Source organism: Xenopus laevis, chromosome 4S (assembly GCF_017654675.1).
Source record: "Xenopus laevis strain J_2021 chromosome 4S, Xenopus_laevis_v10.1, whole genome shotgun sequence".
Taxonomy (NCBI): domain Eukaryota; kingdom Metazoa; phylum Chordata; class Amphibia; order Anura; family Pipidae; genus Xenopus; species Xenopus laevis.
The window spans coordinates 123,208,367-123,229,737 of record NC_054378.1 but is presented as its reverse complement, the minus strand read 5'-3'; the positions used below and the strand labels follow the sequence as shown (position 1 = coordinate 123,229,737).

At 40.5% G+C, this 21,371-nt stretch overlaps 1 protein-coding gene across 3 annotated transcripts in view; it reads right to left on the bottom strand.

Moving 5' to 3' along the window:
- Nucleotides 1-10,014: 10,014 nt before the first annotated feature.
- The window catches only part of lrig1.S (leucine-rich repeats and immunoglobulin like domains 1 S homeolog), an 85,700-nt gene continuing 74,343 nt past the window's right edge, over nucleotides 10,015-21,371 (bottom strand). Inside the window, exons 13-19 of one of the 3 annotated variants that reach the window (XM_041561775.1) lie at nucleotides 18,836-19,156; nucleotides 17,725-18,006; nucleotides 15,991-16,428; nucleotides 14,790-14,837; nucleotides 13,281-13,418; nucleotides 11,820-12,095; nucleotides 10,016-10,861 (exon numbers count right to left, since the gene is read on the bottom strand). In XM_041561775.1, coding sequence (XP_041417709.1) covers nucleotides 10,662-10,861; nucleotides 11,820-12,095; nucleotides 13,281-13,418; nucleotides 14,790-14,837; nucleotides 15,991-16,428; nucleotides 17,725-18,006; nucleotides 18,836-19,156 — 1,703 coding nt within the window. In that variant the 3' untranslated portion in view covers nucleotides 10,016-10,661. Of the gene's footprint in view, nucleotides 10,862-11,819; nucleotides 12,096-13,280; nucleotides 13,419-14,789; nucleotides 14,838-15,990; nucleotides 16,429-17,724; nucleotides 18,007-18,835; nucleotides 19,157-21,371 lie in introns of all 3 variants that reach the window. The other 2 variants (XM_041561776.1, XM_018261491.2) reach the window with 2 other exon arrangements.

The following is a 21,371-nucleotide window of genomic DNA, read 5'->3' as shown; positions in this document are numbered from 1 at the left end:
CCTTTACTGTTCCTCTGCACCAGGGGCACAACTGATATAATAATATAGTTTGATATACTAATATATATACTGATATCTGATATAATAATTGTTCTTGTACAGCCTGCAGTCTGACTGATGCTCAATGCAAATACAGACTTAATGGTAAGTGTTCTATAGCCAATACAGATGCTATTAACTGCTTGCTGTTCAGTAGTGATTGGCAAATAAATTCGGCAGGTGCGGACTCGCGTCAAATTTTTCGCGTTTTGCCGGCAGCGAATAAATTTTTGCTGAAAGTTTTGGAGAAAAGTCGCTCGTATAAAAACCGTTATGCGTCAACTGTATTCAGATGCCCATTGACTTTACCGCCAGCGTCAAAATTTTTGGGTCAATTTTCAAGTTTTGCAAATTTTTCACCATTTCGCGAATTTTGATGGAATTTCACTAATTTGTCGGTGAAGGGTAACGGGAGAAATTCGCCCATCACTACTGCTCATGGTTTCCCAGATAGGAGGCTGCTGATAATTCATTTTGTGTATTTATATATTTATATTTATATATTTATATTATTTATTGTGTATTTATATTTATATTTATATTTATAGACGTTCCTTCTGAATTCTATTTACTAGGGATCAAACCTAGCTTGGCATATCTTGGTACAGGGCGTGAGAAAACATAGAGGGCTGTTCCTGCTGAATTGTGCTTAGGCCAGTGTAAATATACATTGAGTTATAACTGATTTACCATGTCCTTTAGGCACTAGGTCTTTGGGCACTAGGCTACAGCCACAGACCAGTAAGAGCCACACAATGAGAGGCCATGGCTAGAGTCAGTCATAATGAAACAATGGAGACACAGGGAAGAGTGAAAGTTGCACCTTCATAGACACAGAGAGAAGCAAAACAAGATTTATTACACACTCATCTGTAAATATAAAGGGGAAGTTAGAACGCAGATACATGTTGCTGTGTTACATGAATGTAATGATTTAGTAATGGACGTCTCTTCCAACCCAGCGTTGCTTCTCTGCATATGTGTATTTATATAAGGGTGTGGGATCGGTTATGCGGAAATCCAGTATCCAGAACGCTCTGAATTACAGAAAAAAAAGGCCGTCTCCCATAGACTATGCTTTATCCAAATTTATTCACATTTTTAAAAATGATTTTTCTTTTCTCTGTAATAATAAAACAGCAGCTTGTACTTGATCCCAACTAAGATATAATTAATCCTTATTGGAAGCAGAACCAGCCTATTGGGTTTATTTAATGTTTATATGATTTTCTAGTAGAGTTAAGGTATGGAGATCCAAATTACGCAAAGATCCATTAGCCGGAAAACGCCAGGTCCCGAGCATTCTGGAGGTCCCATACTTGTACTGTATAAGGTGGAAGCTGCCATAGTGATTACAACTACAGCACAGAGCCGAAGGCAGCATCAGGCGCAGGAGAGAGTCTGGGGCTGTCACATCAGGGGCCAACACATCTCTCCCCTATGCCACCCACCCCAGCCCCTCCCCCGCATACTGTATCTTATTTTTTGCGTCATAATAGGGGTGGAGGTCAGGGTGCAGCACCCAAGGAGTGAAGAATGTCTGGGTCAGCGGGGCCCACAGGGTTTTAGGTTTTTTTTCCTGGTTTCCCTCCAGCCAATCCAACCCTGGCCAAAGGGATCACTTACAAAAGTGATTGGCTAAAGGATGTCCCAATGTGGCCATAATGTCTGAATACAGAAAATCCTTCCCTCCCCAAATCAGGAAAAAAAAAAAAAGTAATTAGAAAAACAAACAAATGAGAGTTTCTGTAATTTCAGCTGCACACAGGCCTGACAATAACACAGTGTCTCTTATAAATCCCATATGGGAACCAGAAATAATAAAATCTGATTTCACTTATTTTCTTCGTCTTTGAATTACAGAAATAGCTCGTTGTGACGCAGCGCGACTCTTACACCAAAGAGCCGCTCTCGTTTTTATTCATTGGATTCAGGGAACTGTATAAAGAACCGCCCGGGTTTCCAAAAATTCATGTATTTAGACCCATTAGCATTAATTTAGATCTGAAATGTGAACATTTTAATGCTCTGCCTTCATCCCCCTAACACAGTGAAAGGGCATATAAACCCTAAAAACTATATTTTGCATAATGAAAGCAGAAGGAATTCTGGGAGGAAAGCTCAAGATTCCTCCTAAAATTTACATCTACATCGAATACCCCTGAGACTGAACCTCACCCACTGGGTTTTAAAGCCCAGCCCGATCCTTGTGCTGATTGGATTGTCAAGTGCAGGCCGGGGTCGCCCTTATTGGGGCTCATCCTTTAGGGCGAGGGTTTCCAATCAGCCCCAGGACTGGATTAACTAAAAAAATACAGGGGAAGGAAACCCATGGAAATTTTAGGAGCAATCCTGAGCTCCCTTCCTAGAATTCCGTCTGCTTTGCATATGAAAGAGGACATCTCTTTTATTTTTGAAGCATGATTGAAGCAACTTCCCAATATACATTCATTATAATTTTTCAGTGGTTTAATGTGTTTGCTATTGAAATCAGTGCCTGTCTGTCTTTTTTTTGTTTTTGTTCCTGGTGGAACTGATATTTTTTTTTAACAGTGTAATAGACTCCTGCTGGATTGTTTCAAAAGGCAAAGATAGACACTCACTTCAATACAAATGCCTCTCATAGGTATGGGATCCGTTATCCAGAATGCTCCGAATTATGGAAAGGCCATCTTCCATAAAATGAATCCAATTTTTTTTTTAAATGATTTCCTTTTTCTGTGTAATAATAAAACAGTAGCTTGTACTTGATCAAAACTAAGATATAATTAATCCTTATTGGAAGCAAAACCAGCCTATTGGGTTTATTTAATGTTTATATGGTTTTCTAGTAGACTTAAAGGGCATGTAAAAGCAAACAAATAAAATCCCATTTGTACTTTATTTAATGAAAAAGAAACCTATTTCCAAAATACTTTAATTAAAAAATGTGCACTGTTTTTATAAGAAACCTGACTGTGTGCAGTGAAATTCTCCCTTCATTTACTGCTGTGGATAGGAATTGTCAGACGGTCCCTAACTGCTCAGCAGAGAAACAATCATACTTATGAACAGCAGGGGGAGCCCCCACCTTACTTCCCAGCCATGCAGGACTCAAGCAGCTTTGTTTGTCAGGGACTGTGTAGAGATTTGTATTGGATTTTATTTTTGCCTTTACATCCCCTTTACTGTTTCCAACTCCAGCTGCAGGGACAAAGATCATGGAGCCAGATTTAAACAGATAAACTGGGATTCTATTTGGAGGATTATTTTGCTGCAGCCGCTGGTTCTGCAGAGTTGGAGAAAGTTTGTATTAAACAATACAAAAACTATAAAATCCACATTAGATTACATGACAACACAGGAGCCAGTGCAGTCTGTATATTCTGATTATTAATCAGTCTTGTTGTATCGGCTTCTGGCAGATATAATTTGATGCTGTTTTGATAATTTATGACGATCCCTAAGCAGCCCAGATCACACTGAGCATGTGCACAGTCTTGGTCTTGCAAAGATGTATAACAAAGTTACAAGATGGTGACCCCCTGTAGCCAACTTTGAAAGCATAAATTATTTGTTTGATTAGGTTTGTGGTGCAGTAAGTTCATGTTTATGTTTAGTATACAAAATACAGCATTTCTAGCCTTATTCTATTTTACACTTTACTTACCTTTTAAGGTATGAAGATTCAAATTACGGTAAGATCCGTTATCCTGAAAACTCCAGGATTATTGGAATATTTGGATGAAATGGAGTCTATGGGTGACGGCATTTCCATAATTCAGAACTTTCTGGATAACGGGTTTCTGGATAACGGATCCTATACCTGTACATATGAAAAGTTTACTTTAAGGTGAAGCATGCCTTTAATCAACAGGACACTAGGGCTATATTCTCCATTCCATAGTGATACTGTATGTGGGGTTTGGTACAGGAGCTGTGTGATATTAGGGGCAATGGACAAAAGGGACTTTTCTTGCTCTTTAAAAGCAAAGAGACAAAACATTGTATAAAGGGAGATTTTTCTCACGCCTTCATTGTTAAAAAATACCTCTTTAGCCTTAAAGGAGAACTAAAGTTCAACCAAAGAAATAGGCTAGAAATGTTGTACATGATGTTTTGTGCTTCTGTACCAGCCCAAGGCAACCACAGCCCTTTAGCAGTAAAGATCTGTGTCTCCAAAGATGCCCCAGTAGCTCCCCATCTTCTTTTCTGCTGATTCACTGCACATGCTCTGTGCTGCTGTCACTTACTGAGCTTAGGGAGCCACTCACAATATACAGTACACATAGAATAGAAATGTCACAATATAAGGCTGATTAGTAATTAATACAGATAATTACTACATGGCAGCACAGAAACCAGTGCAATTAGCATCAGAATTTAATAATCAGCAAACCTGTAGCATCAGCTTATATTACAGCCAGGGAAGCTCATTTTCTGCTGGATAATTAGTGACGAGCCCTAAGCTTAGCTTCTCAACAGCCAATCAGAGCCCACTGAGCATGTGAGTGTCACAGACACTTTCCAAGATGGTGACCCCCTGTGACAAGTTTGAAGTCCTGGATCATTGCTGCTATTGACAAGCTCAAACTTTAGCCTCGTGCAATAAGTTCACTATATAAAATATGGTGTTTTTGGGCATATTCATTGTTAGGGTTTAGTTACCACTGACCATGAGTTCTGAACCCTCACAAATCTATTCTCAAGTCTAAACCAACACTGGTGAATTAGTGAAGCAAATGATTCCTCCAGGGTGTAGAATTCTGCTCCGTGAGTAATTGTTCTTCCTTCCATTAACATAAAGTCTATGCAAAGTGCTGCACAACTGTCATCTTGTCTCCTGCCACCAACTCAGCCCGTTATTTATACTCACACTGGGGCCTCTTATTAGTCTTAGTCATTAGTATTATTCGTAGTATTAGTCTGTAGGAGCAGTGGGAAATGGACACAGACACAATGCCTTATTCAAAGGGGAACTATCAGCTCTTATTATTATAATATTAATAATCTCCTATAATAATCCATCCTCATTGTCACTGGACTTTCTGCTTGTCGGCTCCCACATACTGTTATACATTCAACAATGGAAAAGAAGCAGATTAGGAAGACAAATACTTAGAAAAGAGACTTATAAACAGTTTACAAATCTAATTACATGTATGATTTAAACTCTGGTAAACAATGAGGATGGGATTCATGCCGCTAATATTGATCTGTCCACACTAAAAGGAGCTTGGAATTAAAGATTTAGTTAATACTGTATCTGAACTGTAATTATAAGAATAACAGAAGTTAAACAGGACAGGGAACTCAGAGTATCACTCATGTGTTTTTATGTACCCCCTACTGTAAATGATAAGGATATTAGAAGTCACTGAGGGGTTGTTCTGTGACCATATAAAGGCACAAGGCTGCAGGCTGAGTTATACAGGGAACTCTGAGTATCACTCATGTATTATAAGGGATAATGTACCCCCTACTGTAAATGATAAGGATATTAGAAGTCACTGAGGGGTTGTTCTGTGACCATATAAAGACACAAGGCTGCAGGCTGAGTTATACAGGGAACTCTGAGTATCACTCATGTATTATAAGGGATAATGTACCCCCTACTGTAAATGATAAGGATATTAGAAGTCACTGAGGGGTTCTGTGATCATATAAAGGCACAAGGCTGCAGGCTGAGTTATACAGGGAACTCTGAGTATCACTCATGTATTATAAGGGATAATGTACCCCCTACTGTAAATGATAAGGATATTAGAAGTCACTGAGGGGTTCTGTGACCGTATAAAGACACAAGGCTGCAGGCTGAGTTATACAGGGAACTCTGAGTATCACTCATGTATTATAAGGGATAATGTACCCCCTACTGTAAATGATAAGGATATTAGAAGTCACTGAGGGGTTGTTCTGTGACTATATAAAGGCACAAGGCTACAGGCTGAGTTATACAGGGAACTCTGCGTATCACTCATGTATTAAAAGGGATAATGTACCCCCTACTGTAAATGATAAGGATATTAGAAGTCACTGAGGGGTTGTTCTGTGACCATATAAAGGCACAAGGCTACAGGCTGAGTTATACAGGGAACTCTGCGTATCACTCATGTATTAAAAGGGATAATGTACCCCCTACTGTAATTGATAAGGATATTAGAAGTCACTGAGGGGTTGTTCTGTGACCATATAAAGGCACAAGGCTGCAGGCCGAGTTATACAGGGAACTCTGAGTATCACTCATGTATTATAAGGGATTATGTACCCCCTACTGTAAATGATAAGGATATTAGACGTCACTGAGGGGTTCTGTGACCATATAAAGGCACAAGGCTGCAGGCTGAGTTATACAGGGAACTCTGAGTATCACTCATGTATTATAAGGGATAATATACCCCCTACTGTAAATGATAAGGATATTAGAAGTCACTGAGGGGTTGTTCTGTGACCATATAAAGGCACAAGGCTGCAGGCTGAGTTATACAGGGAACTCTGAGTATTACTCATGTATTATAAGGGATAATGTACCCCCTACTGTAAATGATAAGGATATTAGAAGTCACTGAGGGGTTGTTCTGTGACCATATAAAGGCACAAGGCTGCAGGCTGAGTTATACAGGGAACTCTGAGTATCACTCATGTATTATAAGGGATAATGTACCCCCTACTGTAATTGATAAGGATATTAGAAGTCACTGAGGGGTTGTTCTGTGACCATATAAAGTCACAAGGCTGCAGGCTGAGTTATACAGGGAACTCTTGAGTATCACTCATGTATTATAAGGGATAATGTACCCCCTACTGTAAATGATAAGGATATTAGAAGTCACTGAGGGGTTGTTCTGTGACCATATAAAGACACAAGGCTGCAGGCTGAGTTATACAGGGAACTCTGAGTATCACTCCTGTATTATAAGGTATAATGTACCCCCTACTGTAAATGATAAGGATATTAGAAGTCACTGAGGGGTTGTTCTGTGACCATATAAAGGCACAAGGCTGCAGGCTGAGTTATACAGGGAACTCTGAGTATCACTCATGTATTATAAGGGATAATGTACCCCCTACTTTAAATGATAAGGATATTAGACGTCACTGAGGGGTCCTGTGACCATATAAAGTCACAAGGCTGATATAACTGGCACATTTGTTTCTTCCAGGTTATTTGCTGGAGTCCTCCCCAGATAGACATATATCAGTCTCGGTGGATTAATTTTCCTCGGAGCCTACGACAAAGTGCAGAGTTTGATGTTTCTATGACAGCAGTGAGGGAATTCCATGAACACTTGGCAAATACAGTCTGAGCCTTTGTGGCCCACACAGACATATTCTACTGACTGTAATGAGGAAACAGTGAAATACTATAACACACTGGTTTTATACTGGGAAATGTAAGTGCTGGAAATAAACAGGTCAGAAGTAAAAGAGAAAATGACCAGGTAAGATCAACATTTCTATTGTTTTTTGCTGCACGGCGGGTGCACCATCTGCCACGACTGCTGAACAAATGCGACTCCCTCAAACATCGCACGGATTAAAAAAAAACCACTGGAGACAATTTATTTCTCTTTACGTTTGTTATTTTATTAACTAGAACCACGGTTCTTTCACATAATGTCAAGCTGTTATAACAAACGTTTAGTAAAGACACAACCAATGCCATTTGTTAGAAACTTCAGTATTTCGCAGGTTTTTTCCCCCCCTCTCCTCCCAAACGTACAACATTGTACAACCGCGCATGAATAAATAAACAAAAGTAATACTTCCCGTCTCACTCTCGGAAGCAGCATTATTTCCTATAAGGGTTTTCTTTTTGGAAGTAACAACCTTTAATTTGTCCAAAAATATAAACGTTTTCCTTTATACGGCAAACTGCGCTTTAGCATAAAAATACTGAATATTCCTTCATAGGATCAAGAAATAGAAACGGTTGGACCTCGTTCCTTTGTGCATTAATACACGAGGAGGCGCCAAAGCTCCTGGGAAACTTTAGTTTTATTCTAAAGGCTTTCGGGGGTCGCTGGGAATAAAGCTGCTGGTGAGATAGTCCCGTGTCGTGTTAAATGGATTCTATCATGATTTTTAAGATATCGTTTTTATTTCTAAAAAATTCTAAAAAGAAAGAGGCTGCTCTGATGTTCTTCTGCTTAGGGAAGATTTGAGAAAGGTTTCTAATTTTATTCCTAAGCAGAAGAACATCAGAGCAGCCTCTTTCTTTCTCCTGACAACTTCCTTGACTACTTGGTGGTCAGACTGGTGGGAAAATGACCAGCAGATGGCGCTGTTGTAACAAAATTCATTCCTATTAACAGCACATGTATCCCTTAATATCTAGGAATTTAAAAATGAATGTACATTGCAAAAGTTATTAGAATAGCCCCCTCATCAATTTTACTTTCACTTATTTTTAAGATTTACTTATCCTTTAAGTGCAATTTCTGTGCATTGTGTCTGGGGGCTAATAGACTTTGTGGGGCCCATTATTTATAAAAGTTAAGGACTATCCAAATGTTTGGCACCTCAGCTGTCGGTGGTTGCTGGCATTTCATCTTCACCACATATAAAATATAATTGTCACTAGCTTGCTCTGCTCTACCTGCTAGGGATAAATGCTGCCAGGCAGTTTCTCCTACGCCAGACACAGCTGTTTCATATCTACTAAATAAGCCCTATATGCACCCATTATCATACTGGCTTCCATCCTACTTTTCTAAGGTGGGGTTTAAAGAGCAATAAGCCAAAGTCAAAGAAACACGTTGAAACATATGTTATAAACATGGCCACCCCAACAAGGTGACTTGAAGGCCAGTGCATGGTCACAAGACTGGAAGGGGGACTTTTGCATCCTTCACGCAAGAGCTTTAGAGGAACTGCAGTTCTTCCAAAGCTCTTGAGTCAAGGATCAAAGTCTCTGTTGCGTAGGAAGAGTGACCAAGAAGTCAATAAGCCAACTGAGTGTAAAACCAGTCTAAGAAGCTATATAAGTTACTAGTGCATGGTTGTAAGACTTCATCGTTGACTCAAGAGTTTAAGAGGAACCTAAAAAAAAAACACCTGCTCTTCTGTGGTTGCTCTAAAGCAGTGATCACCAACCAAGTTGCTCACCAACCCCTTGGATGTTGTTCACCAACCCCTTGGATGTAGCTCACCAACCTCTTGGATGTAGCTCACCAACCCCTTGGATGTTGTTCACCAACCCCTTGGATGTAGCTCACCAACCCCTTGGATGTTGCTCATCAACCCCTTGGATGTAGCTCACCAACCCCTTGGATGTAGCTCACCAACCCCTTGGATGTAGCTCACCAACCCCTTGGATGTTTCTCCCAGTAGCTTCAAAGCAGGTGATTATTTTTGAATTCCAGGCTTCGAGGCAAGCTTTGGTTTCATAAAAACCAAGGGTGTTACCAAACGGATCCCCCTGTAGGCTGCCAGTCCACATAGAGGCTACCAAATAGCAAATCACAACCTTCGTTTGGCAACCCATGGAGTTTTTTTCATGTTTGTATTGCTCCCCGAGTCTTTTTACATTTGAATGTGGCTCACGGTTTAAAAGGGTTGGGAATCTCTGCTCTAAAGCTCTTGAGTCATGGAAAGGACCGAAGTCTATGGTGTTTACAGATATTATGGAGGAGCAACCAAGAGAAGAAAGTGAATGGGGCTCTGAAATACATCTGGTTTGTAGACAGTACCTGCAGCAATTAGGAAGCCAACTGAGTGTAAGGCCAGGCTTATTATTTTATGATGCCGTTATTGTCAGGCAAATCTTCTCTCTATTGCTCATTATGAACTACACACAATGTCATTAAAGGAAAGGTTAACACTATCAGAAAGGTCTATATAAATACACCAGTAAACCCTCAAAGTAATGCTGCTCTGAGTCCTCTGTCAAAAGAAACACCACATTTCTTTCCTTCTATTGTGTACTCATGGGCTTCTGTATCAGACTTCCTGTTTTCAGCTTAAACCTCCAGGGCTTGGGCTTGAGCATGCTCAGTTTGCTCCTCTCACCCCCTCCCTCCTCCCATTCCTGCTGTAATCTGAGTTTAGAGCTATAAGTGAGCAGGGAGAGACTCAGGCAGGAAGTGAGGTCACAACAATTTGGGCATCAAAGCTGCACAGCTGGAAAATTTCTCATTAAATAAGGCACCCGTTTATTTTTACTGGGGTGGGGGGTATCAGCAACAACGACATGATATCAAGTGTCCCACATTGGCGAAACGTCACTCATTTATGCATTAAAGGTTAAAATAGACTCTATAAAATAGAAGTATTTTTATATCTATTTTTAGATATTTACACACACAAATATATATATATATATATATATATCTCTTTATGAAAAACTCTAATTTACAATGTATCAAATACATTTCTCGTTTGTACAAGTCCTTTTGCATTGTGCGCTGCGAATGCAGACCAACTATACAGCTACACTTCCAACAGAAGCTTTAAATTCACTTATGTACAACTCAGTGATGCTCAGATGGGGGGGATGCGCGTCCCACAAAAGCCGTAGGGTTCGTACCTCCGTAGTTTCCGATTGGTTAATTTCAATCTCTTGCCGAGTCCGTGAAGGAAATGAGGTAGACGGATCCTTTCAGTGCATACGGTGAAGTCTTCTTGCGTTTCGCGCGACTGTTTCACTTCGGAGCACTCGATCCTGTCTGCGACCTGCGCTCGTTGCTAAGCGTGGGGGCGTGTCCATTGGGGAGAAGCGTCTGTTTGGCTGAGTCTTCACTCAGAGGATTGGGTAAAGGGTAGGGTTGGTAACAGTCAGAGCTGGGCGCTTGTCGGTAGCCTTCGCTGTCCGCTGCCCTGATTAATGGCGCCAGGCACGAGTCTAGAAATAATGTAAAAAACAAAAAAAGTCATAAATTAATATTTGTGTATATATTATATATATAATACACAAAAGTCATGACTATCTTGTAAATGATATCCTTATAAACGGTGATTAGTGATGTCATCAGTTATAAACCGTGACTAGTGATGTCATCAGTTATAAACGGCGAGTAGTGATGTAATTTTTGTCACATGACTCACTAAAACTTGTGTATTATAATAAAGTACCCCCTGTTGGAAAATATGAGGATATTAGAAGTAACCCCGAAGTTCCATGACCTGTATGAAATGGTCATGGTATATATATGGGCAAGTGCAGGATTTACTTCCCCTTTAAAAGACTTTTATCCATTAAAGGGATTCTGTCATGATTTTTATGATGTCGTTTTTATTTCTAAATGACACTGTTTACACTGCAAATAATTCACTCTACAATATAAAATGTCATTCCTGAACCAGCAAGTGTATTTAGTTGTAATATTGGTGTGTAGGTGCATCTCAGGTCATTTTGCCTGGTCATGTGATTTCAGAAAGAGCCAGAACTTTAGGATGGAACTGCTTTCTGGCAGGCTGTTGTTTCTCCTACTCAATGTAACTGAATGTGTCACAGTGGGACCTGGATTTTACTATTGGCATCTGTTATCTTGTGTTAGGGAGCTGCTATCTGGTTACCTTCCCATTGTTCTGTTGTTAGGCTGCTGGGGGGAGGGGTTGATATCACTCCAACTTGCAGTACAGCAATAAAGAGTAACTGAAGTTTATCAGAGCACAAGTCACATGACTGGGGGCAGCTGTGAAACTGACAATATGTTTAGGAAAATGATTTCAAAATTAAATATAAAAAATTCAGTTTGCTCTTTCGAAAAACAGATTTCAGTGCAGAATTCTGAAAACAGCACTTTTAACTGATGCATTTTGAAAAAAACTTTTTTTCCCATTAAAAATAAATCCCTTACCTTTGTTCTGTGGTTCAGCCGCACCTATCCTTTCATGGTTGCTAGGATACACATTTGCCCCAGATTCCATGTTGCTGCCCTCGTCGGTAGCCATGTTGAAGTGATAACTGGACGCTGTTGGTCTGTCCCCGTTGCACATGAATCTGTCGTGGCTGCCTGGTGGCCTCTCATACGAGTGGTCTATGGATTGTAGCGGCTGCGGGCAGTAGTCACTATTGCTGCTGTACATGTTGTTGCCGTCTAAGCAGTCTGTGCACATCACCTGAAATCCAAAGGCTGAAGCAAGAGGAAACATCACAGGTTAATATTGTATTAATTGTTTATTAATATTGTCCAGCTTGAGCCTCATTAATATCAAGGGCTAGAAAAGTGACTTTTATTCACCACCACTGACGGGCTGTAGGTGGCGCAAGGGAGTAAAGTGACCCCCTATATCTGCTGATATCTACTTTTTAAGGGATTGTTCACCTTAACTTTAGAAAACTTTTCCATTGGTCTTCATTTTTTTCTAGTTTATGCAATATCTGCATCGTTACAGCTGTCAGCTAGGGGTCACTGACCCTGGCAACTACATTTTCAACATTTAAATACTTATCTTCCTATTTAGTCCCCTCTCTTTTAATATTACTGTCAAATCATTCAAGGCTGGTTGCTAGGGTACATTGGACCCTAGCAACCAGATAACTGTTGAACTTCCAGAAATTTGCACAAAAAAAAAAGCTGAAAAATATGGATCAGTTGCAAATTGTCTCTAAGAGGCACATTTATCAAGAGTCAAATGAGTTTTTTTGAACTCACATGAATTCAGTTTTACTCTAAATTCGAATAGTAGATTATTTAACAACAAAATCGAATACGTAAAAATCGGACGTATTTTACCAACTCGAAAACTCGAATCGAATTCTACCAAACTCGAATGTCAGGAAGGCTACAAACAATTCCAAATTGGTCACTGCACCTCTCCCATCGAGGTTTTAGGAGGCGAATAGTCGAATTTGAATTCTTAAAGGGCCAGAGTATACTAAATCTCGTAAATCAAATTTTTTTAAAACACTCAAATCAAGTTTGGATAATTCCCCAGTCAAATTTGAATATAAAAAGATTAATAAATTTGCCCCTAAATGTCACTATGTATATCATACTAAAATTGACATTAAAGGTGAACTAACCCTCTAATATGGCGAGCAGCTGGAATGGAACACTACACTGCTCTCTAGACTACTTGGAATAAATCCCAGGACACTGGATTGTGGGGGTGACATGACAAAGAGGAAAAGGAATGTGTTAAAAAGAGGCCTTAGTCCCAGTGCTGGCAGTCAGTAGGGTCCCCAAAAGTGCCAGTTCGGGGGGCAGAGAAAAACTCTACAACAGCTTCAACAAAAACAGATCAGCGAATTTGCTTTTCTGCAGGGGTGACAGATCCCTTCTCAAATCCAACAGATAAGATTAGGCTGCCGATACCTGAGTTTTCGGAGCCAAATAATCCATGTGCTGTTTTACAAGCCTCCCCGGAGTTGCACGTGCAGAGCCTCGGCTGTCTGTATAACACACTGCAGGCTTCAACCTCAGGATTCACTGAGCCCTCGCTGGAGCAAAGACCTGGAACAGGAAGCGGGTCAGTACCTGGACTCTACGGCCCTTTTATATGACGCACACTTATTAGCAGCTAAAGGGGAAATAACCCTATTTATGTGTCGCCATTTATTTTCCCATTACACAGAGAGCAATAAGATGGATATAATATAATGGCTGCAGCCATAAACTATATATAACTATATATTATACCCGCACTACTGTAGCTTCCATGATGCAGACTGATAATCTCAGTGAAGGGCCACATTATATACATTAAGGGGGCTATTTATCAAAATCTGAATTTTTTTCGGATAATTTGACATTGAGAGGCACATTTATCAAGGGTCGAATTTCTAATTCATGTAAGGTTTTTTTTTTTAAACTCAAAATTCAACCAATCGAAATGTATAAAATTGAATTTGTAAAACTTGGACGAATAGAATCGACCCGAAAACTCTAATCTAATTCGATTCGAATTTCAAAAACTCCATTTGAGTTTTTTTCTCTGAAAAAAACAAACAAAAAAAACCTCTAACGTCAGGAAGGCTGCAAACAACTCAAAATGGATCCCTGGACCTCTCCCATTGACTTAAACAGCAATTCACCAGGTTTAATTTGAGTTCTTAAAGAGAGTATGAATATCTTGAAAATCGAAAAACTCTAATCGAATTTGAATAACTCCCTAGTCGACCATAAACAAAAAAACTTGAAAATTAGAATTTCAAAATTTTAATTCGACCCTTGATAAATCTGACCCTAGAGACAATTAGCAACTAATCATATTTTTATGGTTTTTGAATCATCTTTTGTTTTTTCAAATTTCTGGTTGCTAGGGTCCAATTTACTCTAGCAACCGGACAGTGGCTTGAATGATTGACTAGAATATTAAAAGTGGGGGGAGTAAATAGAAAGATAAGTGTTTAAATTTAAAAGGGTTTGCAGGGGTCAGTGACCCCCCCCCCAACTGACAGCTGTAAAGATGCAGATATTGCATGAACTATAAAAAATGAGGACCGATTGAACAGTCTGAGCAAACTAGAATCCATGATGTGACCTTTTTATTATTTAAAAAGCAAGATTTAATTGGATCGGGGAAAAACTCAATACCGAAAATCGGAATCGTACAAACTTTTCGAATTTCTGCCTGAAAATCTGCAGACCACATAAACGTCCAAATAGGATAGGGACTTATATACAAGCTTGGCAGGGATGGAGGATTTTCAGATTCAGACTTTTTCCATCCTCGGGGTATAATAAATCTCGAAAAATTTCCCACTAAAAATGTTGATTTTATAGTAAAATGAACAACCCCAAACTCAGTGTCAATGACCTCAATACTCCCAGCAACAAGACCAATTGCATAATGTGATTGAACGGCTTAATAATAGAACCTACCTTGAGAGGACAGGTAACTGGGGACGTCAGGGGGCACAATTGTTTCGTCTGAAAAAAAAAATGATATATATATATATATATATATATTTTTTTAAAATATATTTATTCCAGCCAATCAGAGGGAAAGCGTCGGAAAAGTCGCTTGCGTCAAAACCGTCGTGCGGAAACACTATTCGGACACCCATTGACTTTAACGCCGGGGCAAGATTCGAGTTTCGATAATTTTTCACCGTTTCGCAAATTGTGCATGAATTTTCAGGCGAAGCAAAACGGGAGAAATTCGCCCATCACTACTTGTAACTAATAGGGCTGAAAGGAACTATTTCAACCTCAGCCAAAGCCAAATGGCACATGTATGGGAACAAACTAAATACAGAGTGACTGATTGGCCAGATATATATTGGGCAGGTAAGAGAATCCAGGTGAACAGGTGAGTTCTACATTGTTCCATGAATATATTCCTTGCCATCAGACCTGCACAGCCCCACCTTTATGATGAATTTGTTGGTTTGGGGGTGGCAAACATTTAGTTCAGCCCAAATTGTTTAAAGGAGAACTAAAGCCTAACTAAAGAAGTAGCTAGAAATGTTGTACAATATGTTTTGTGCTTCTGTACCAGCCCAAGGCAACCACAGCCCTTTAGCAGTAAAGATCTGTGTCTCCAAAGATGCCCCAGTAGCTCCCCATCTTCTTTTCTGCTGATTCACTGCACATGCTCTGTGCTGCTGTCACTTACTGAGCTTAGGGACCCACTCACAATATACAGTACACATAGAATAGAAATGTCACAATATAAGGCTGATTAGTAATTAATACACATAATTACTACATGGCAGCACAGAAACCAGTGCAATTAGCATCAGAATTGAATAATCAGCAAACCTGTAGCATCAGCTTATATTACAGCCAGGGAAGCTCATTTTCTGCTGGATAATTAGTGACGAGCCCTAAGCTTAGCTTCTCAACAGCCAATCAGAGCCCACTGAGCATGTGAGTGTCACAGACACTTTCCAAGATGGTGACCCCCTGTGACAAGTTTGAAGTCCTGGATCATTGCTGCTATTGACAAGCTGAAACTTTAGCCTCGTGCAATAAGTTCACTAAATAAAATATCATTTTTAGCCATATTAATTTTTAGGGTTTAGTTCTCCTTTAATCTGTCCAATGGGAAATATATACGGTGGCTGAAGGTAACCTTTACCTGTGTTGGTCACACTGTAGACTTCGCTCTTTTTCCTCGTTTGGTAGATAATACACACCCACACCAGCGAGGTCAGGACGATGCTGCAGACGACTGCAATTGTGATGATGCCAAAAGTCATCATCCCTTCCATTTTGTCTTTGTCCCCATGGCAGCCGGCTGTAGACGTGATCCTGACGTGGCTGTAGGCTCGCTCCGTTCCAAGCGTGTTGGACATCTCACATGTGTATTTCCCAGCATCCTCCAACATGACTTGTCGTATGATGAGCAGCTGGTTACCAGGCGTATAATGGTGCCTGTCCGTCATGACCAAAGGTTCGTCCCCTTTCAGCCATGTAATTCGGGGTGGGGGGCTGCCGCTGGCTTTACATTGTAAGGCTAAAGTTGCTCCAGTGGATACAATGCGGTCTTCAAGAGGATGAACCAAGAATGGCATCTCTGCAGGGGGGGGAACAGACTGATCAATTACAATCAAATGCATCCTATGCAACCTACACAAGTCATGTGATCTCATGATGCCACGCCCCCTGTGCCGCATGTATATTGTGCAGTAGAGTAGGTGGCAAGGGTTCCATGGTAACAACCTAGACACCATGTCAAGACGAATGATGGGTATTTGGGACTTTAAAAGAACACTAACACCAAAAAAATTATGTTTAAGTAATGAAAATATCATGTACTGTTGCCCTGCACTGGTAAAATGTATCTGTTTGCTTCAGAAACACTACTATAGTTTATATAAACAAGCTGCTGTGTAGCCATGGGGGCAGCCATTCAAGCACAGGATACACAATAGATAACAGATAAGTACAGTACTACTATAGTAGTACTTATCTGTTATCTACTGTGTATCCTGTGCTTGAATGGCTGCCCCCATGGCTACACAGCAGCTTGTTTATATAAACTATAGTAGTACTTATCTGTTATCTACTGTGTATCCTGTGCTTGAATGGCTGCCTCCATGGCTACACAGCAGCTTGTTTATATAAACTATAGTAGTACTTATCTGTTATCTACTGTGTATCCTGTGCTTGAATGGTTGAGTTTCTAAAGCAAACAGATCCGTTGTACCAGTGCAGGTCAACACTACATTATATTTTTACCAGTTTAAAACACTTTCATTTTTTGATGTTACTGTACCTTTAAAGGAACACTTCAGTATAAAAATAAAAACTGGGTAAATAAATAGGCTGTGCAAAATAAAAAATGTGCCTAATATAGTTAGTTAGCCAAATATGTAATGTATAAAGGCTGGACTGACTGGATGTGTAACATAATAGCCAGAACACTACTTCCTGCTTTGCAGCTCTCTTGCTTTCCACTAATTGGTTACCAGGCAGTAACCAATCAGAGACTTGAGGGGGGGCACATGGGACATAACTGTTGCTTTTGAATCTGAGCTGAATGCTGAGGATCAATTACAAACTCACTGAACATTTATGTCCCATGTGACCCCCCTTATAGTCACTGACTAACTCAGAGTTAGAAAGCTGAAAAGCAGGAAGTAGTGTTCTGGCTATTATGTTACACATCCAGTCACTCCAGCCTTTATACATTACATTTTTGGCTAACTAACTATATTAGATACATTTTTTATTTTGCACAGCCTATCTATTTTCTATTGTTTCCTTCACTGATTCAGTTATATCATGTGACACATTGAAAAGGAATGATAGGAAATTGGGAGGAGCTTGTTTATAAGTACTATCAATGATAGATGATGCAGGCACTTACCAAGTACGGTTAACGTTGCATTGGCGGAGACCGAGCCGGCGGAGTTTTGCGCAGTACAGCTGTACACTCCCATATCCTCGATCTTGACGTCCATGATAAAGAAGACGTCATCGGAGGGCATAACGTGCATGCGCCTTTCTCGCGCCGCAGGGAAGTCCGTGCCTCCATCTTTCTGCCAGGCGATTTCAGGGGTGGGGTGACCGTCTGCTGCACATTCCAATCTTGCTCTGGTACCGGCCCGGATGGTGCTGTCTCGCGGAGTCTTGATAAATGACGGAAGAACTAAGGTTGAACAGAAACATTACAGGGAATTACATCTTTGTAGAGGATAATAAAGGGAACAAAATGATTGGCCCACAAGCCCACCCAATGGAAGACACTCAACATTTAGACAAATACTAAAGGTCCTCAGTACTCAACCCATTATCAATATATTAAGGACATCGAGACATTTTGTTCCTTAAAGGAGAAGGAAAGCTACCAAAGCATTTTATTGCCAAAATATTAGCCACAATAGTGCAAGCTATAACACTATATTTATTCTGCAGAATGCTTTACCATACCTGAGTAAACAGCTCTAGAAACTCTCTCTGTTTGTTTAGGATAGCAGTTGCCATATTAGCTTGGTGTGACATCACTTCCTGCCTAGATCTCTCCCTGCTCACTTATAGCTCTGGGCTCTGATTACATCAGGGAGGGGAGAAGGGAGGGGGGAAAAGGGAGGGGGAGAGACGAGCAAACTGAGCATGCTCAAGCCCCAGCCCTGGAGGTTTAAGCTGAAAACAGGAAGTCTGATACAGAAGCCCATGAGTACACAATAGAAAGAAAGAAATGCTGTGTTTATTTTGACAGAGTACTCAGAGCAACATTACTTTGCGGGTTTACTGGTATATTTATATAGCCCTTTCTTAATTCATTTTAGCCTTTCCTTCTCCTTTAAGCTACTGGTCAGTCCTACACACCGCTTTTATCCAATCCATTAGGAATTCTATTGCTTCATTGTACATTTTACACAGGGACTAAGTTTTACCTGCAACTCACTCGCTGCTTTCAATGTTAAAACTACCAAACTTGGTTGCCCCTTTTATTGGGTGGGAGCTACACCACTCACCATTCACAGTCAGCCTGGCCTTGTTGGAGTAAGAAGGTCCAAAGTCGTTGGTGATGATGCACTGATACCGGCCTTCATGTGCAAAAGTCACGTTCCTCAAGTGCAGGATGGTGGTGTATTCCGTCACCTCTCCTTCTCTCTCAGTGCCGCTGGCGAAGTTCTCCACCTCCGCGTTGTGCAGTATCTCATTGTCCCTTTTCCATGCGAACGTCATGGGGGATGGGCTGCTGCTGGCCGCCGAACACGTGAAGCGAATGTCTTTGCCAAGAACCGCCATTGTGGTTTCTGGCTGAACTCTGATCTGAGGTTTGGGCAGATCATCTAATGAGGAAGAGAAAGATACAAAATTTCAAGTGCATCCATTGCAAATTTGTTTATCACTAAAGGACACGTCTCTTTCCTGAGAGAATTCTATCACCCGGTTGGCTACACCGAAACGTTCTAATGCTCCAAACAGTGATCCCCAAACAGTAGCTTGTGAGTAACATGTTGCTCTCCAACCCCTTGGATGTTGCTCCCAGTGTCCTCAAAGCAGGTGATTATTTTTGAATTCCAGGCTTGGTTGTATTTTGGTGGTATTAAAACCAGGTGCACTGCCAAACAGAGCCTCAATGTAGGTTGACAATCCACATAGGGGCTACCAAATGGCCAATCACAGCCCTTATTTGGCACCCCAGGAACATTTTTCATGCTAGTGTTGCTCCCCAACTCCTTTTACTTCTGAATGTTGCTCACGGGTTCAAAAGGTTGGGGGATCCCTGCTCTAGAACGTGAGTGGCCTGTACAGAGCCCTGACATCAAGCCAACTGAAACCCTGGCGGATGAACCGGAACCTCGACTGTGACGTTTAAACATTTTATTTCGTTTTGCAATAAACGTGAAGTATAAAACATGACAGCATCACAAAAATGTGTTGTATAAGACATTTGAAAGATTTTCCTATGGACAAATGAAACAAATGGATAAATAAAATATAAGTACATAAGTAATGAAATGAACCAGTGGGTGCAAAGGAACAAAAAGGAAAAGAATAAGACATAACCATCGCTTACATGGAGTGCAAAATATACAACTAGTATTATATCACATATGAAGGAACCTAAAACACATTTGATCTTTGCTACTGGAATCAAAAACATCAAAATAAAGAGACCATGTAACTTTAATAGATTCTTGAGACTTGTCTTTAATTAACTTCATTTTCAAAGCTTCCTGCCAACTAAGTTGATTAAGGTATGTGGTATTTCCGATATTGAAGGAGTCTCCATCTTTATCCAGTAGTTAAATAAGGCTTTTTTGGAGGCAGCCATGAACAAAGTTATCGTTGTCCTAGTTTCATGGGGGATAGAGTCTAAGTTATGTTTCAGAAATGAACCTCGACTGTGATCCAGGTCTGATCCCCAACATCAGTGCCCAACGGAAGCCCAATAGAAGCAAATCCCACCAACAATGTTCTATCATCTATAGTGGGAACCTTCCCAGAAGAGAAGGGGCTGTTATAGCAACAAAGGGAGGGGCAACTTCATATTAATCCCCTTGGTTTGGGAATGAGGTGTTGATGATGTATCTGGATACCAGGAATTGGGAGCCGTTGTATTTTCCTGGCCCAAGTGTAGGTTTGTTCTATCAAGCAGCGAGCAACAGTAAGTACAATAAAATCAAGGCACAGAAGGACTTGATATTCTGAAATCTCAGCCCTACAGATAACCAGAAGCACATGACGGCTTTCACTAGAACCAATGAAGAGGCAGAAGTCGGTGTCCTAGGATGTCACCGCACACAACAGCTGCATTCGCTTGTCTCCCTTCCAAAGTGACGCCCTTTGTGGTTCTTTTTGGCAGAAAGGATCGGAGCTTCCTTCCTCGACGAGCACATTCTAAGCTATTTATAGAGTGCCATAAATCTGTGATTCAGAGCTATTTAATTAATAAACATCACTGGCCAATGTGCCGGCCATAGAAAACGTCCCAGCAAAGCAAAATACGGCCCTATTTTAGCTTCTCCGTGCGGGCGTTGCAGGCATTGGCTACACAGGCCATCATAAAACTGGGTTCTTGAGAGAGGGGTGCCATCCCATGAATGTAATCATTAAAAAAAATCCATTCTAGAAATACAGTAGATGAAAATGGCCAGTGCATTAGTGATGTGCGGGCCGACCCGATACCCATGGGACCCGCCCCCTTCAGCCTCGTGTTTTTATAAGGTCATGAAACTCCTCTGTAACTTATAATATTCTTATCATTTACAAGAGGGGGTACTTTATTCACTATATAAACAGTGCTTAGTGATGACATTGGTTATAACTGGAGCTTAGTGATGTCATTGACTCATTGAAACTTGTGTATTATAATAAAGTACCCCATGTTGCAAAATATGAGGATGTTAGAAGTCACCTTGGAGTTCCATGACCTTCGGCCTCGTGATTTTATATGGTCATGGGACTCCTCTGTAACTTATAATATCCTTATATTTTACAATAGGGGGTACTTTATTCACTATATTCTCTATATCAGACCATAATGTCTCGCTTTGTACT